This window comes from Ursus americanus, chromosome 25 (assembly GCF_024610735.1).
Source record: "Ursus americanus isolate L20-20 chromosome 25, mUrsAme1.1.p, whole genome shotgun sequence".
Lineage (NCBI taxonomy): Eukaryota > Metazoa > Chordata > Mammalia > Carnivora > Ursidae > Ursus > Ursus americanus.
The window spans coordinates 11,500,700-11,520,627 of NC_142151.1; the positions used below are offsets into that span (position 1 = coordinate 11,500,700).

At 36.2% G+C, this 19,928-nt stretch overlaps 1 protein-coding gene across 3 annotated transcripts; it reads right to left on the reverse strand.

Annotated features, from left to right (window-relative positions):
* Positions 1 to 2,604: 2,604 nt before the first annotated feature.
* Positions 2,605 to 19,302, reverse strand: LOC123781638 (NKG2-A/NKG2-B type II integral membrane protein-like). Of its 3 annotated transcripts, XM_087855618.1 has the most exons (6): positions 19,086 to 19,302; positions 18,607 to 18,684; positions 18,073 to 18,126; positions 17,140 to 17,282; positions 3,039 to 3,145; positions 2,605 to 2,804 (listed from the first exon to the last, which is right to left on the reverse strand). In XM_087855618.1, exons 1-6 carry the CDS (start codon positions 19,270 to 19,272, stop codon positions 2,684 to 2,686), a joined length of 690 nt encoding a protein of 229 aa, XP_087711744.1. In that variant the 5' UTR covers positions 19,273 to 19,302; the 3' UTR covers positions 2,605 to 2,683. The 3 variants fall into 3 exon arrangements, with proteins under 3 accessions (XP_087711744.1, XP_087711745.1, XP_087711746.1); XM_087855619.1 differs by lacking the exon at positions 18,073 to 18,126; XM_087855620.1 differs by lacking the exons at positions 2,605 to 2,804; positions 3,039 to 3,145 and adding an exon at positions 8,400 to 9,105.
* Positions 19,303 to 19,928: the final 626 nt, after the last annotated feature.

Consider the following 19,928-nt stretch of genomic DNA (forward strand, 5'->3'; position numbering starts at 1 on the left):
TATGGTTATCATGACACAGGTGATGCATCAAGTGCTGAAGTCAAAACAGATGAGATCTAGTAAATACTTGAGTGCCAAAGGTACTGTTCAAATAATCTTCAAGTAACTCTGTGAATAAGGTACTAGACCTATCATATTTTCCGGGACAGGACAGTGACCTAGAGCAGTCGTGTAACTGACTCACAAGCCTAGCGTGTGCATTTAGAAATTACACTGAAGAGGCCTGATTTCACTGCCAATGTCCTTAAACCTTACCCCTGCTCATTCCCATTTATAAATTGATCAAGGACACCGGTGCAAGCATCTGTATGACGATGTTTAACATTATCCAAAACTACAAAAATTTTGAAATAGAGGAAACAAAAACTAGATCGGAAGTTAAGAAAACACTAAATTTTCCACCTATTTCCTAATATTTTTCTTTTACAAACTTTTGTATCTCATGAAATATAATGAGAAAAATATTCCTATAGCTATTATGGTAGATTAGGTTGTTGTTCAATCAAACTACCTTTCTACTGCCTGACCACTTTGAAAGGAGTACACCTTGCAGAAAATCAATGATGAGTTCCGCCATGAGACTTGTTTTCACAATATAATGTGAGTGGGAATGTGACAGCTTATGAGTTCAGAGTCCAGGCATTAAGAAGCACATTTCACCTAGCTGCTAATCTTTGCTATAAAACATCATATACCAGGTAGCCTGGTCTTCTAAGAATAAAATATATCGTAAAGATCTGAGCTGAATCTGTAATCTGGAAACAAGCCCATGCATGTCAACCTCGCTCAAGTAAAACCCAGCCAGCTAAAGCACAAACTGGTGAATGAGAAGTAAAAGCTTATTTTTCAATGTAGTGCAATCTTGGGTTGTTTGTACCATAACTTCAGCAATTAGTTACAGCTACCATTTACATATTATAAGAATTTGATTTAGAATAGTCATATAATTTTTCTATGGGAGTATAAGGAATCAGTACAGAGTATAAAGAATATATGTAGGGGTGCTTGGGTGGCTCAGTCTGTTAAGTAACTGCCTTAGACTGAGGTCATGATCCCAGGGTCCTGGGATCGAGCACCCCCGCGCCCCCCAAGTCTGGCTCTCTGCTCAGTGGAGAGCCTGCTTCTCCCTTTCCCTCTGACTAATGCTCCCCCTGCTTGTGCTCTCTCTCTCTGCCAAATAAATAAATAAATAAATAATCTTAAAAAATAATATGTGTAAAAAATAATATGTCTATATTAAAGAGATAAATGTATATGAAATATGAATTTATTTGGCAAGTAATAATTGTGTTCAATCAATATCCCTCTTGTAATTGAACTAGGGTAGAAATATCTGAGTCATTATCAAATTACCAGAGTTTGTCCTGAATTCCGGCAGTAACAAGATGTTTGACCCACATAAAATCTTGAATTTTTCTTCTTGTTTTTTTCAATATTTAACATTTTATTTTTTACATCAAAGTATTTTCTAGCCTGGGTAAGGGTTACAGAAGTGGGGACTTCGGAAATTTAATAAACCAAGATGTCTGTTAAATATCTGAAATCCACGTAAGGAAAAGAACACACTGGAAAAAGTATTGAAGGACACTGTTTATTAATGATTGAGAAGAAACCAATCATTAAATGAACCTAATTTTGATAGTGCTGTAACCAGTCACTCAGAAATACCTGTTCGTTCCTTTCTCTGAGGAGGTGGAATAGATGTTAAAGGCTCTTATACAGCAACCCTGTGGTTGCTGCATGATAACCCGAAGTGCCTGTTAACAATGTAGTACTCTTAGCTCTAAATCTACCCATTCCTCTGTGCCCTGTTCTCAGATAGTGGAGCTAGATCCTATAAACTTCTTTTCCTTGTCAGCTCACATGAGGTTGAGTTTTGTTGGTAAAAGGCAATGGAGAGACACTGCAGCAGAAAGCGCTCTTCTTCCTGGTTTCATGGTGTTTTCAAGGTGTTTGGCCACTATGGCTTGGTTGCCAGCTGCATGCATGCAGGAAGTCCTGTGTATTCAGCCTCCAGCAAGTTTTTGTGGCCAGTCCCGGTCACAACTTCCAGCCCTCTGCTCTGTGCCTCCTAACAGGGGTTCTTCCTGGCTGCCAGTCACAGCCTGAGATTCCCACTCACCAAGTTCAGCCTGTGGACTGTGGAGCAATGAGCATGTCTGCCATGAAGCCGGGTGTAGCCACATTGTCTTCAATGACATCTAAATCCTATCTTCAGAGAGAAGACGTGGCTTCCCAGTGACTCTCCTTTGGGTACTCTCCTTCAACCCTAAGAAATTCTTCATGGTTTTTATTTTAGTAACCTTTCCTCTTAGTAGGCTTTCTGTTACAAATAGATAATAATTGTTTACACCAAAATTCCCCTGGTTTCTGTCTCCTGAGTCAATTCTGATGGATAACCTTGCCTCCCTGGGTTGTTCAACCCTTACTTGCAGACACTTTAAGGGCAAGGAGAAATCAATTCGTTTGGAAATATAAGTGGATTGATCACCTTAATGAAGACTTTACAGTAGCAACAGTAGATGTTATAATCTGTAATTTATTGATAATTTTTGTTATGAACCTAGAATTGTTCTACAAATAGTATCTGAAAAATACCTGGAAAATAATCGTATGGCTTTTGAAGAAATGAGAGCTATATTCATTATAGATGGTGAGATACCATTATACCAAAATTAGGTAACTAAAATGCCCGGTGCTTACAAACATATATTTTTAATTCTGAGCAATTTTCAAAAGAACTTCTGTTTGAGTCAAAGTTGAAATACGAACAATTCTTGCCACTCTCTGAAGAAACTGGCGGCCTGAAATATAGAGAATTATACCTCATTACTCTTAAAAATATAAATCACAACATTTTGAAGAATAAACAGTTTATATAGACTAATAGTTGTACATCTAAACCTGAATATTTCCCATATCGTTTTTCTGTGGAAACACTTTAATATTGTGTTACAGAATTGTTCACATATTGCACTTATTCTTTGAAAGATTAGTCCTTTTAAGGCATAAAATACAAAAGTTGTCAAGAAACTTACGCTTTAGAAAAGAAGGGTGAGCTTTTTGGACACAGAGAAGAATTAATACTGATGTTCTGGGAGACTCTACTAATCCATGAAGAATGAATGAAGAGGCCAAACAAACACTGTGAGAAAACAGGTTTTTTTTTTAGAAGACAAATAAAAGCTCTTATTTGAATTTGTAGTAACAAACAGTTCATTCTTTCTTACTCTATAGAATCTTTCAAATTTTAATGTAATGTTAACCCTTGGACATGCTATCAAAACATCTTAGTAGAAGTAAGTGAGGAAGACAAACTGACAAAGGTAACCATTTCAGAGTTCTAAAAATTGATCAAAGGTTAATATTAATTTGTGAAATATCTATCATTGAAAAATTCCTAGAGATTCAAGTAAGAAGAAACACATCTGTAGTCTTCTTGCCCAGCACTGCTCCCCACCTGTCCACCTTAGCTCAGTGTTCCAGAAGCTTGCAGCTCCACAATCTGGAGAAGCTACAAAAACCAATGGTGCTGGTGCCCCAGGGGAGACTTGATCAGCAGTGGGGAAGGGAGTGAAGTAGCCCATTGATTTTTTGCCCAAAGTGATGATTTTTCTTGATAATGAATGAGGAAAACCCATGTGTTTACTAGTCAGAGGTTGTGGTCTTTGTGTCAAGCACTGTGACCCCTATAAATATAATGGGAAGATATTGTTAGTGAGAGTACAACAGAAGAGTTGACCTGAGTTCTCTACACACTTTTGAGTGATGGAAAAAAAAATATGCGCACAGGGAGATACCAAGATGAACCCAGTAGAAAGTAAAAGCAGAAGGAGGCTTGAGAACCAGTATTCAAGTTCAGAGCACTCCCCTCACACACACACACACACACACAAACACACACACACGCACATCACAGGACAGAGGTTGGAAACCCTACCGACTTGCAGTCTTTGAATTCAGTCTTTTAAAAAACTCGTGGGTGACATCTACGGTACAAAAATCACAAGGGCAATCCCTAAGAATGTAGGCTGAAAAATAAAAATAAAGAATAAAAATTTGGAAACCCTGAACAAAATATCAGCAGGTGGATCCGAGGGGAGAAATCCGGCAGTAAAGTGTATGCAACTTACAAAAAAATGTAAATGCATGTTGACAAACTATATCATCAAAAATATCTACCTACAAGACTAAAAAAATGAAAAGAAACTGGCAAATGTCTTCTATACTAAGGGAAATTATAGGTCAAAATAGACTTCTACTGGGATAAGATGTTACATTTATTAGAAAAAATTTTTTTATTTAATAATATTTTTTATTATGTTAGTCACCATACAGTATTTTAGAGTACTGTTTATAATATATGGAAATTTTATGGGGTTCCTGGGTGGCTCCATTGGTTAAGCATCTGCCTTTGTCTCAGGTCATGATCCCAGGGTCCTGGGATCAAGCCCCGCATTGGGCTCTCTGCTCAGCGGGGAGTCTGTTTTCTCCCTCTGCCCCTCTTTGCTGCTCATGCTTGTGCTCTCTATGAAATAAATAAGTAAAATCTTAAAAAATATAAGTATATGGAAATTATAAAGAAAACAGTTCATAATAAAAAAAAGAAAACAGTTCAGATAATTAAATGAACATATAATGGCAGCAATATAGCAAGTAGGGAATATCAATAGAGAAATAAAATGGTATGAATAAGCCACAGAGAAATTCTTAGTTTATCATTAGATACCTAAATGAACATTCACTCAATTGCCTCTCCAGGTAGAAAAAAATGATGAAATTGAGGAAGGAATAATAGAATTTATTCATCTCATAGAATGAGAAAGACAAAGCAGAAAAATTGACACAGTTCAGAAATCTTCAAAGCAGTCTCAGGAAAACCAGCACAGTTCTAAACACAATCTGAGAAGGACAAGAGAAGCAGGGGGAAAAAAACCCAAAAGACAAAAACAAAGAAATAAACAAAAAAACCCAGAAAAACAATTATAAACCACAATGAATAAACGACTTCTTAAATTTCATTTAAACAGTATTTATGGACCCCAGAGGCTCAGCAAACTAATAATAGAATTAGCACATAGAATTCCACAACTCAATGCATAATGAAATGACTGAAGAACGCCTGCGAACACAGACAGAGAAATACTCCTGAGGGAACAGGGTGGATCCTGGAGTGACTCAAGTTAGTGTGAAAATCATGGAACGGGTGATATATTCTTCGTCTCCAGCAGCCTCAGACCACATTACCTACCACAGCATCCATACATGCTCTGCATACTAGTTCAGATTGGAGGAGGTAACATCGGTAAGACAAAGGAAGAAGAAGCCCCAGGCCCTAAATACCCCATGCAAAGAATAACTTAAAAATATATACAAACACAAACCAACGTGGATTCAGTCTAATCATTTTTGGTGAGGGTGCCAAGACCATTCAGGAGGGAAGGGAAAGTATCTCTCACAAATGGTGTTGGGAAACTGGCTTTCACAAAGGGTGAGAAACTGACTGGTTTACATGCAAGAGAACAAAATTGGATGCTTGCATTTATACCATATACTCAAGTTAACTCAAAACGGACCAAAGACCTAAACGAGATGTCATAAAACTATAAAACTCCTTGAAGAGAACACGGGTGAAATGGAAACAGCATTGCATTTAGTAATGATTTCTTGGGCACGCCGCCAAAAACACAGACCAAGAAGAAAAGTCCAGTGTAGACAAATGGGCTACATCAAACTAAAAACATTTCTGCGCATCAAAGGGCATGATCAACAGAATGAAAAGACAGTGGGAAAAAATGATTGCAAATCATATATCAAAAAGGGGATTCATATCCAAAATATATGAAGATTCCTATTAAGTCAATAACAACAACAACAAAAAACAAATAACCTAATTTTAAAAAAATGGGCAAATGAATTGAATAGCCATTTTTCCAAAGAAAATATACAAATGGTCAAAAAGCATATGAGAAGATGCCCCATATCATGAATTACCAGAGAATTGCAAATCAAAACTTCAATGAGTCATCACCTCATATTCATTAGGATGGATACTATTAAAAAAAAAAAAAGAAGAAGAATGTTGGTGAGGAGGTGGACAAAGAGGACCCCTGTGCACTGTTGTTGGAAATATAAATTGGTTAGCCATTATGAAGAAGAGTATGGAGTTGCTTCAAGAAATTAAAAATAGAATTGCCGTATGAATCAACAATCCCACATGTAGGAAAATATCTAAAAGAATTGCAAGCAGGATCCCAAAGAGATTATCCGTACGTCCCTGCTTGCTGCAGCATTATTCACAGGAATCAAGGGGTAGAAGCAGCCCACATGTCCACTGATAGACGAATAGATCAAGAAAGCATAGTATATACATGACAATGTAATATTATTCATTTTTAAAATGGAAGAAACTGCCGGGCACCTGGGTGGCTCAGTCAGTTAAGTGTTTGCCTTTCCTCAGGTGATGGTCCTGGAGTCCTGGGGTCGAGCTCTGCATTGTGTCAGGCTCTAGAGGGGAGAAACTGCTTCCCTCTCCCTCTGCCCTCCCCACCCCTGCCCCGCTCCTGCTTGCTCTCTTTCCTGTGCTTTCTGTCTCTCTGTCTTAATGAATAAATATATATTTTTTAAAACGGAAGGAACTCTTATCACATACTGCAACATAACTGAAACTCCAGTGCATTGTATTAATTGAAATACGCCAGTTACACTCACATGGAAAGAAAAACATATGGCCCCTCTTATGTGAAGTATCTAAAGGAGTCAAACTGACAAAACAGAAAGTAGAAGGTGACTGCTAAGGCTTGAGAGGATAGTGGAGAAGGGGAATTATTCTTCAATGAGTATGGGGTTCGAGTCTTACAAGGTGAAAGTTCTAGAGGTCTGTTAAGTAACAATGTGAATATACTTAGCACTCCTCAACTGTATGCTTAAAGTTGGTTAAGATGCATGATATAGTTAATAATAACCAAATTATGGAAAGAGCCCAAATGTCCATTGAACGATGAATGGATAAAGAAGATGTGGTGTATTATACATACCTATACAAAGGAATATTGCTCAGCCATCAAAAAGAATGAAATCTTGCCATTTGCAACAACTTGGATGGAGCTAGAGTATATTATGCTAATTGAAAAAGTCAGTCAGAGAAAGACAAACACCACCTGTTTTCACTCATGTGTGAAATTAAAGAGCAAAAGAGATAAACGTAGGGGAAAGTGAAGAAAAAAAAAAAAACCCGAGAAGGAAGTAAACCATAAAAGACTCCTAACTATAGAGAACAACAAGGTTGGTGGAGGTGAGTAAGGCGGGGAGATGGGCTATATGGGTAATGGGTATTAAGGAAGGCACTGGTTGTGGTGAGCGCTAGGCGTTATCTGTAATTGATATACCACTAAATTCTACTCATGAAACCAAAATGACACCATCTATTAAATAACTGGAGTTTAAATAAAAATTTGGGAAAAAAAGAAAACAATGAAGCATGATATAGTTAAATATAATGTAACATGAGATAGTGTATGATTCCCACTAAATGACAGTCTGGAATAAAAGAAAGTTCTTGAGACAGTGAAAAGATCAGTGGTTGACAGGGTTTGGCAGGGAAGGAAGGATGGATAGGTGGGGCACAGAGGAGTTTTAAGACAATGAAACCATTTGTATAACTCCGTAAGAGTTGATACAGGTCATTACATTTTTCTCCAAACACATAAAATGCACAACATCAAGAGTAAACCTTCAAGCAAATTCCAGTCTTTGGGTGATAAAGATTTATCAACAAGGGTTTATCAATTGTAGGGGAATACAGGAAATCGCTATGCTTTGTCTGAGTTTTGCTATGAGCCTAAAACTGCTCTAAGAAGATAAAATCAGGACACCCGAGTGACTTAGTTAAGCTTCTGCCTTTGGATCAGGGCATGATTCCAGGGTTCTGGGATTGAGTCCCACATCGGGCTCCCTGCTTAGCGGGGAGTCTGCTTCTCCCTCTACGTGCTGCTCCCCTTGCTTATACTCTGATTTCTCTCTCTCTCTCTCTCTCTTACAAATAAAATCTTAAAAAAAAAAAAGGAAATAATGTCTTTTTTTTTTTAACATGGGTAATGTGGTACATTTTATGTTATGTGGGGTTATTTTTACCACAACTTAAAAGGCAATCAAACAAAGAGAGGTGATCTTCAGAGTAGCAAGAGAAAAACTACTCATTACATTTAGGAAAGTAACAGTATGATTAATAGATGAGTTCGCAACAAAAAATACTTAAAAAAAAAAAGAAAAAGAAGGCTGGTCTAATTCAGAGCTGAAAGTACGGGAAACACAAAAACAAAACAAGACAAAACAACCAACCAACCGCCCCCACACAAAAACTCAAAACATAATAAAATAATACAAAAAGACTTGTCGAACAAGAATTTTATTGCTTTTTTTAATAATAACTTTTTATTATATTATGTTAGTCACCATACAGTACATCCCTAGTTTTTGATGTAAAGTTCCATGATTCATTAGTTGCATATAACACCCAGTGCACCATGCAATACGTGCCCTCCTTAATACCCTTCACCAGTCTATCCCACCCTCCTCCCCTCTGAAGCCCTCAGTTTGTTTTCCAAAGTCCATTTTAAATTCAGCAAAACAGAGGGTGCATAAAGACCCCACAACAAACACAAAACCTAAAAGAATTTCTATTTAGTAGACCTGCCCTCCAAAAATATTCTTCAGATTAAAAGGAAATGATGCTAGATGGTAACATTAATCCACAAGAAGGAATAAAGATCTGCAGAAATGATAACTATGTCTGTAAATCTTAATTGCTTTAACGAGAAGATCATTTAAAGACATCATTTTATCACTGCATGGTTGGGTCTATATACCATATACCTTATTTATTTTTATTTTTATTTTTTTTAGCATTCCTTAATTTTTGTGGTGCAAAGTCGCCATGAATGCTTCATTTCAATTCACCAATGTGAAGTCATGAATTCAGTATAGGAAAAGACATGCACGATGGTGTTCAGAAACCAGTACTAGCTGGCTTCAGTACAACATTGTTAGAAGTACAGGTTTCCCAATCTTTCTGCAAGTAGAGTGTTCTATGAAACTTTTCCAAAGCTGAAATGGGGGTAAATAGAAGAAACAATTGCCATTATTATATACGGAAAAAATACCTAGCATTCCCTGATCTCAAAAATAACTTCTCAAATAACTTTTCTTACACTTTAAGGCACATATTGCTAATAGACGCACAAAATAAATTGAGATGAAGTACAGGCACTCAAAGACGCAGTTCAAAGCTATGCTTGGTTCTGAGATGCTGAATATAGTCTCTGAGGAAGGAACTTGACAGGCTCACTCTCACTGTTTGGGGTGTGCACTGCCTCTATAACAGCAAAACTAGCACTGAACACAATTTTCATTGTTCTCCTTTTGTCCTAAAAGCAAAAATCCCCTTCAGAATTCTGTCGTTCAGCAAGAATTGGTACTTACTAAGGTCTTTCATAGAAACAAATGGACATAATGCAAACATCTGAAAAGCTGAGGAATACCTTTAGTAGTTAAGTGAAGAAAAGGATCTATGTTAGAGCAAATTTAATATATTTTATCAGAATTATTCAGAATAATTTGAAGTAGATGGTGATCAGTTAATTATACATGTATAAAGAGCGCCATCAGCAAGATGGAGGGCTAGGGGGTCCCAATGGTCATCAACAAAAAAAGGACTTCAAGCTTAAAATGGCACAGGGAAATTCTAGATATAAATAAATAAATAAATAAATAAATAAATAAATAAATAAATAAATAAACAAACAAACTAACAAATAAATAAATACATTTAAAAAAAGGAAGCAAAAATGTGGTGGAGCTCAAAAGTCCAGCATGGCTCTGTAGAAAGTAAAAAAAAGCATTTGCCTGCATCAGAAAAACCTCCAGTTGAGAGCCACTTGGCAGCTATAGTAATCCCAGCAGGTGAAGTCACTACATGGAGATAGGGGAGCAGGAGAACCCAGCAAGTTTCACCCCTGTGGACACGTGCAGCTTTTGCAACAGAGGTGCCATACCAGTGCTGACGTTAGGTGATGGAGAGCCCAGAGAGCTCCCCTCTGCCTCTACTCCCAGAGGCTGGAGCTGTTGCTAGGGGGAGATCTTCTTTCAGGGGCCCCAGTTGCTGCTCTTAGGGGTGGGCACCATAGCACCTCACCATTTGTAAGACTAGAGCTGCTTCTAGTTTTTGCTCATGGCTGGTCCCTGAGTGGGGCTTTGTCTCAACAACACAGGCAGCCTCCCTGTCCTGAGTCTGGCCCCCAAGTCCTAATAAATGGTTTGGCTGCCATTAGTGGTGCATGCTGCTGCTGCCCTGGGCCCCACCCACCAGGTTCTGGGCATGACTCTGGGTCTTCACTGAAAAGGGAGCTCCTGCTGCTCTGAAACCCAACCCCATTCCAGGCCTGGACTCTGAACTGACATTGCTAACACCAGGTTATTACTGCCTGGGCCCTTTCCTCCACCTATAGATGCTCAAGGCTCTGACCCATCACTGCTAGGGCCAAGCTCTATCTGCCTTGAGCTCAGTCTCCTAGGTCCCACAGTAGGGCTCCGAGTCCTCATGGCTGGTACTGTACTGCTGTCTCCCAAGACACACTTTCAGCTCCCAGGTCACAGCTGGAACTATCATTGTGGGCTAGGCTGCTAGAGCCCCGTTCCCAGCTCCCTGGGTCCTGACACACGGCTAGAACAAACCACCACAGGATCCAGCTGCTGCTATCTTGTGACTGCCCCTTGGGACAGAGTTGAAACTGTCTCACCAAACCCAACTATGCTGCTACCTCACCCTGCCCTGTGGCCTCAAGTCCCAACCGAACAGTGTCATCCCAGGACCTGTGTCACTGCTACATCCCCCCTGCCAGACAGAGTCACAGTGGCGAGAACCTGAGACCCAGTAAGATTCAGTGGAATATCTGCAGATGTCTCCACCCCAGAGCCCAGTGCCGCAGCCACAGCAAGGGAACCTATGCTCCAACATGCAGTCGCTATGGTGGCTCCATCTGGGCCTGATCCTGCATGACAGCTCCGATACAGCTCCGAGGGCTCTGAGGTCAGCATGCCGGACCAGACACCAAAAAGGATCCTCTCAGCATGACCTTCCCATGGGTGAGACAGGAGAGAGTGGGATGATGTGTTTAACGTGATCAAAGGGAAATCAACTGCAACCAAGAACACCTCGCTCATCAAACTGTCATTCAGAAACGAAGAAGAGATAAAGACTCTCCCAGCATCCCAGGAGATGATGTGTCGAAGTTTCAACCCTTGCCCCAAATGACAGTCGGAGGAGAGCAACATGACTCCAGTGGTGGTCTGTTAACGCCACGTGTCTGAGGAAATTCGAACTATTAGACCTGTCCTACGGAAACGCTAAAGGGAATTCTTCAAGCTGAAAAAAAGAGACAAAAATAAGTAACATAGAAACACATAAAAATATAAAATCACTGGTAGAGACCAAAAGGAAAAGATCCCTCACATAGTTTTTGGCAATGATTTCTTGGATAAGTCACCGAAAGGCAAGAAAAACTAAAACAGAAAAGTGGGACTGCATTAAACTAGAAAGCTTGCACAGCAAAGGAAAGAACAAAAAAGTTAAAAAATATTTGAAAGAACAATGTACAGAACAGGAGAAACATTGTAAACCATATATCAGATAAGGGACCAATATCCACAATATATAAATAGCTCAAACAAAGCAATAAAAACAAAGAAAATAATCCAATTCCAAAAATGGACACAGAGCCTGAGCAACATTTTTCTGAAGACATAAAAATGGCCAATAGGTACAAGAAAGAAAATCACTAAGCATCAGGGAAATGCAAATCAAAAACAGAATAAAATGTCACCTTGCACCTGTTAGAATTGCCTTTTCCAAAAACATAAGAGAATAGTGATGAGGATCTGAAGAAAAGGAAATCCTTTGGAGGAAATGTAAATTGGTGCTGCCACAATGGAATACAGTACAGCGTTTTTTCAAGCAATTACAAGTAAAAATACCATATTATTCAGTGATGTCACTGCTACATATATAGCAGATAATAAACATATATAAGGTGGAAGAAGAACACAAGCATAAACATAGAATGAATAGCAAAATGGGAGCCCTAAATCCAACTATCCCAATGATGGCGTTCATGTTAATTCAGTAAATATTCCAATCAAAAGATAGAAATTGTCTTCCTGAATAAGAAAAAAAAATAGTAAGATCCGTCATTATGCTTTCCGTAACACACACACTTTAGATTCGAAGGCACAAAGAGGCGAAAGTAAAATGACAGCAAAAAACCTACCATACAAATAGTAACCCCATAAGTGAGCAGGAACGGCTATTCTAACATCAGGCAAAGTAGCTGTTAAAACAAGAAATATTCTTAGAAATTAAAAGTACATTTCAACATGTTAAGGCTGTCACTATGAGAAGACAATAGAATAATTATAAAAATATTATTCACCTGACAACAGAACCCTCAAACACATGAAATAGAAACTGACATATTTAGGAGGATAAATACACAATTCAATGCATATAGTTGGAGATTTTAAAAGCTCTTCTGTCAGTAAGTGAGAGAACAGCTAGTCACAAAAGCAGGAGGCCTTGGAAGACTGTCAAAACACCAGGAACCAGCTTGACATAATTGACATATATAGAAAGAGGTCTAGCTCATAAGTAGGGATCAAATAATTGAAGGATGGAAATCTTCAAAGTATATTCTCTGAAGACAAAGGAATAAACTAGAAGCGACAGTGGAAAGAAATGCGGGAAATTTCCAAACGTGGAATAGTGATATGCTTCTGAAAAATATATAGTTCAAAGATGAAATCTGTGAAAATACCTTGTACTGGATGATACTAACCTGAGAATATATCAAAACTTTTAGGGTGGAACTAAAGGAGTGTTTAGAGACAATTCGTAGCTTTGTCACTTCTACTCAAAAGGAAGAGTGTTATAAAATGCATGATCTGAGTAGCTTCCCTCTCAAGAAGCTGTGCAGAGAAGAGCCAATTAAAGTTAGAGAAGAAAGAAATGATAAACATATACTTAGCTGAAAGTCATCAGTGAAGTATGTATAGGAGAATAACTCACAGTAGCCCCAAATGGATCAATACCCAGATATCCAAAAGCATTAGCAATAGCATGGATGAATACACTGCCGTAGAATCAGACAACGTAACAGCAAGGAGTATGGACAGTTTGCAACTTCATGCAACGCATGGATGAAACACACAAGTTTAGCTTCTCCTGAAAATGCCAAAAATAAAACATGCATACTGTATGATTCCATTTATGTAAATGTTTGTAAACGGAGGTGAGAACATGAAAGGGGCCTTTTGAAGTGCTGGTAAAATTCATTTTCTCATTCACAGGATGGTGACACTTGAATGTATCCCATGTGCATCCATCTGTGTGGACATTATACCACAATAAAATTACCATAAGAGAATATTATGAAAATATGCAAATATGTTTAAAATTAGACCTAAAATTGAAAACAATCCTACCAAATACAACTTATGAAACAAAAACAAAAAGAAAAAAAATATCAGAAGTGTCTTAACTTCTAACATAACTTAATCTATAATTTAGAAAGCTTTTTCATACTCAGTGACAAAATATTTACAAGCTTATGAGTAAAGAAAAATGAAATGACAATTAAAAACCAAAAAGAAACCCTTATAAGGTAGAAAAAAGGGTCTAATAAAATATGTGTTGTGTACATTTTCTTGGAATACTAAAAAAAGGAAATTACATGTCAGTGGCAATCATAAACTGATTCTGACAATATGTAAAAATAATGGATTATGACATTAGTAGTTTCATTGAAGAAGTACTGTGTTGGATTTACATGTGAAATTCCATAAACTTAACTGTCACATTAGCAGAGTAAAGAAGGTCGGATGATGTGATTTCTCTGATGAAGAAGGCAACTGATAAAACTAATTTTCATTCTTAATTAAAAAAAAACCATTTAGACTGATAGAAATAAAAAGGAAACATCCATGCAATGACGGAGAATAGATATAACACTTTGTAAACCTACTGTTTACAAAAGGACAATTTTTAAAGTATAGATCGACATAAAAATACACATAAGATTAAAGAAACTGAGGAGACAGCACAAAGTTTATGCCCAAACATATATGGAATGCAGATTTCAACAAAGATGCAAAGTCATTCAGTGGAGAAAGTGTAGTCTTACAACAAATGTTGTGGAAACAATGGAGTGTCAAATGAAATTAATAATATATACCTTATACTATGTACAAAAATGGTAAAAATTGATCAGGCATAAGTATAAATAATAAACTGTCAAGACGATGTATTAGAAAAAACATCTGACCTAAAGTTGGGCAAAGATTTCTTAGAAAGAACAGCAAAACATGATCCATAAAAGAACAAATTGATGAAGTGTAGTTCATTAAGATAACGTCTGCTCTTTGAAGAGAAGAGAAAGACGAGTCATAAACTTGAGAGGAAATAATTATAAATCATATATTAAAATACTTGTTGCAAGGATACAGAAAGAATTTTCCAAATACAATAACAAAACGTAAAAATACACCCAAAATGTTTCAAGATACTTCATCGAAAAGCACGTATTGATGGCAAATGAGTACAGGGAAAGCTGCTTAATGCTATTAGTCCTGGAAGATTCAAATTAAAACTCTACATATCAGAATTCCTGTCCCAGCTAGATAGACAGGATATACTGTTCCCTATTCCCTCCACCAAATAAGAGCTAAAACCTCTGGACCTTATGTATAAGAAAACATAAGATTCAAACAGGTGATGAGAAACCTGACAGAACTGGGCACTCCAGCCCCAAGGAATGACATGGCTGTGAGCGCCCTAGAATTTATCTTTCAATCTAAAGCCCAGACTGGTGTGCAATCCACAGACACCAATGGGTACAGACAAAAGCCCCCAAAATGTTATTTTTTTTCCTCCAGTCAAAATAATGGTAAAAAGGCGTGCTAGAAAGGCCAAAAAAAAAAAAAAAATGTAGACTCTAAGTACATTATTCCAATCAAAAACCATTGACGATCCAGCAAAAATATCACTCAGGAATGCAGGGGAAATCAAGACATTCTGCATTAAAGGAAAACTAAGAAAATGTGTCACTGCCCGACCCACTCTGAAAGAACTGCTAAAGGGAATTATCTAAACAGAAATTAAATGATAAGAAGGAATCTTGGATCATCAGGAAGAAGGAGACAACAAAAGAAAGAATAAAACTATCATTAGGTCTAATGGACTTTGCTTAACCTGTGTTGTCTATATTGATATTTGAAGCAAAATCATTAGTTGAAGCAAAATTATAACATCCATGTGATTCTCAATATAAGTAGAGAAATATTTAAGACAATTATAGTAGAAATAAGACATAGTAAAGGGACATCGAGGAAGGTAAACTGTACATTTTACTTAAAGCGTCTCGGGCTGTGACAGACTGTGTAGACTGATATATGTGTTTACAATTATCTACATAAAGATATCTAATATCTATATTATTTACATAAAGCAGATTAGAACATATAATGGACATATATAACTTTATATGTCTAAACTTATTTATGAAGAAAAGATCTACTTTGGTTTAAATTATGCCCCATCAATTATGTCATGATGTAGAAAAGTGTAACCTTCACTTTTATCTCACAGCATCCCAAATACAGCATCACAACTACAACATCACCAAAAATAAATTCCAATGGGATAATAAACCCTAATTTAAGTTAAGAAAGAAAGAAAGAAAGAAAGAAAGAAAGAAAGAAAGAAAGAAAGAAAGAAAGAAAGAAAGAGAAAGAAAGCAGTCCAGGAGTAATATATGAAATTACATTCAAGAACTTTGAGTAACTTCTGAAATAGTTTCAAAATAATCACTAACACCCAAATGATATATTGGACCATGTTAACATTAAGATTCTGATCATTAAAAGACTTGAGTAAAAATGCAAGACACAGCTACTTTCATCTCATAAACTCAAAAAGTGCTCATATGTAAAACATGATAAGGAATTCTAGAAGACAAAAAAAAAAAAAAAAGAAAGAAAGAAAGAAAAAAACCACCATCTAGGAGAAATGAGCAAGAGACACACTCAAGCCCTTCTCATTCTCACCTAAGAGAATATCCTAGTAACTCACAGCCGAAAAAAATGATACTGTTATATAACCACTAGAACGTATTGTAATAATTTTTCTGAGTCTACCGAGTTTTGGATCAAGGGACTGACTATTTTGTACAATGTGTATTTCCACAATACATTAGAGAAATGTAGGGATAATTTAATATATTGAAAGACACACATATCAATGACGGTGCACTTTCATACTCATGTTTAGAAGAAAATGTAATGTAATCATATGTAAATACAATTATAATGTCACATTTATACATTAGTATTTTATTATGACAAATGCATTATTTACCTTCCATAAACATAATATACTATATACTACGTAGTCACGTATTATAAATTATTATAAATACAACATGTGGAAAAAGATATAGAAAAGGCCTTTTATAAAATAATTATTCATAATACCCACATACTAAAAAGGAACCAATTTTCTGAGAATGGATTTTAAAATGTCATATTCGTATAAGACAGCAGCAGTGAAAATTCACAAATTATAGACAGTTGCGACAATATAGACTGATTACAAATACCATATGAAAGTGAAAGGAGACATACATAATAATGCACACTGCATGATTCCATCAATATAAAGTCCAAAAATAAGCAAAGATATTTCACATTATTAAAATTGCCAGGGCTAATAGAGGCTCTAAACTTCTCGAGAGTTCATGATCTGATTTGTAATTATGTGGTTCTAACTATTTTGTGATGAATGTGTACAATCATATATTTAGTTTTCTTGGTGTGTGATAAAAAAAATTGTAAGGTTATTTTGGGCAATGGAAATTATCAAATGTCATTTAAAGGTATAAACATATAAATAAATATCATAGAGTCAAACTATGGGATAGTAACAGACTTTAAAATAAATAAACTAGAAATATGTACAAATATATAGATGAACTCTACAAATATAATACTAAATGATAAGCTTTTAATAAAATCTGGAAACATTTGAAATCTCACCATTTCCTCTTCATCATCCATGTAGAACAGTTTAGAGCTGTTAGAAGCACAGGACGACCAACTCTCAAGCCATGATTTTCTTTCAGTGCTAATGTAATAGCAAGTGTTGGAATATGTAATCCACTCTTCTGGACAATGACATGCTGGGGAAAGATTATGAGATATTATCCAAAAGGCTTTGAATATTAAAACTTGCAAATTTACACCTTGCATATGTATACAAAAATGGGTATGAAATACATCAATTTACCCTCACAACTGGCAAAAACAAAACACGCACACACACTCCCAAAAGAGTCAGGCTTTCAACCCCTAACCTTATGTGCCCATGTAAAGCAAACACACAAAAATGTCCATCTCTACATGTTCTTTGAGTCACTGAACAAAACCACATTTTTGGAATTGTATAACAATTTATCTCTTATCATGTTATAGCAGGAGGAAATTTGAGGCTATCAGTAACAATGGGCAGGTGACTTTTTTATTTTTTATTTTATTGTATTTATTTTATTCTATTTTAAGATTTATTTATTTATTTATTTATTTATTTATTTATTTGAGAGAGAGAGAGTGCACAAATGGGAGGGGTAGGGGGAAAAGGAGAGAGAATCTCAAGAAGACTCCGTGCTGAGAATGGAGTCGACATGGGGCTCAATCCCATGACCCTAAGATCACAACTTGAGCCAAACCCAAGAGTCAGACACTTAACTGGCTGAGCCATCCAAGCACCGTGGGTATGGTGATTTTAAATGAGTATTCCTCATACTGTTGCATAAGAAGTAATACTCTCCTATACTCATTATTTCTGAAAATTTATTTTGCAATTTTCTAATTCATTTTCCCCAACAGTATCTAGTACCATCTTTGTCTAGCTTAAGATAGACATAAAATATAAATTATCCTCATATCAAAGTTTTGAAAATGATGTTCTACCTTTCTGGGTCTTTGTTTCCAAGGATGCTTTGTTCTGCACTGGTCCTTCAGTAACTAGAAAAATTAAAGCAATCCTCATAAAACAATATTAAACTAAATAAATCATTATGATTTGAGTTTCTTAGTTTGAAGTTTGGTGTATGGTTTAGAATGAGAAAACTCTGTAGTAAAATTGATTTTACCCATAAAAATTGAATAAAATAATGAACATGTGAGGGAAGATAATTCAAAAGTTTAAAGAACCAACTCACAGTCTTTTACAGTATTTTAGCTTGTATATCTCAAGATTTAATTTGTATATCTCGATAAGGTCTCTCCTATAGCTTGCATTTGAGTTATGACATCTGAATATATTTATAATACTCTATAATTATTGTTATTTCTACTTTGGACAAGTTCAAAATAACCATTCCACATTAGAGCAACAGGCATTAAAATGAGATAATACAATTCCATAATATTGTGCAACATTTCAAGGCAATGATGATCATTAAAGTGAAAAATTCCCTTGTAGTCATTCAAACACTAACTTACAGGTAATAACAGCTATTGTGACCACAGTGAACATCAGGACAAGGCAGATGATTCCCAGGATCCCAGCAATGAGCTTTCCTGGACATGAAGATAAATAGTTGGAAGAGAAATGAAAATGCTGAGAAAGGATGGATGGAAATAATCATTTAGGAAACTTACATACAAGAAAACCAACAACGCACAGGGAGTCACATATAAAAATTTGGACCCCAAACCTGTATCTACCATTGTAATCTTCTCTCAGAATATGCCATTAAAGTTGCAGTAAATATCTTACCCCATGAGATTGGGTAAAGACCACGAATTACAACACTTAAACAAGGTTGGTCCTCAGATTTTAATTACAAAACCATATTCCAGCTCCAAGATCTGATACACACAAATGAAAAATATGGGAGATCATTTCCTACTCATTCCTTACACCCCTGCATCTCTAGTGCAAATCCTAGAACAGTTATACTATATGTGTCTTGTTTTACCTTTCCACTGGTAGTTCTTGCCATTCCCTCGAAGATCCCGAGAAGCATTTTGAAGATTTAATTCTGCATAGGTTATTTCCCGCTCAGTTACCGAAGTGGAACTTTTAGTGCCCTTAGCTTTCCTTTGCTGTCTTTTTGAGTCCTTAGCCTGACTGAGTTCTGCATAGGTAACTCCTTGGTTATTCATCTCTGCAGCTCAACAGTGTCAGGCACAGTGCTGAATGGGACTGCACTGAAGGACTTGATGAATAGTGTACGTAATGACAAGATTGCTACGACAGTCACACTGGGTGGAGTGTGTGGTGATGGAGAGTACTCATTTGCAGTTGAACAATGTAAAATATGGTACTAATTCCCTTAGAGCTTTAAAGAAGCATTTCATGATAGAATACGTGGTTTTTACAATTATATTCTATGTTTGACACAATACTATTGATTAGAAAAATGTAAAGCAAAAAAATTAGTTAAGAAGAAAAGAATTCATGAATAATATTGTTCTTATTAATGTAAGGTCAGATTCCACAGAAACATGTCAACATTATTAGAATAGCTGGGTAATATTAAAATGCTATATTAGAAAGAAAATGCTGCACCAATTTTTTGACAATTTTTAAATATATTATTGGTTAAAAGAAATCGAGCCGCCTAGATTAGGGAATACTAGTTTTAGCACATACAGGAATTTCCTGTAAAATTACTTTTATTTGGGACTTAGATTTCTTTACTAAAAAGTCATGTAGTGATATCAAGTGGTCTTTTATTTTGAATAATTGTGGAGTTCTAAGAAATCATTAAATTTTAAAAGAAATATTTTATTTTATAAATTTTAAAAGAAATCATTAA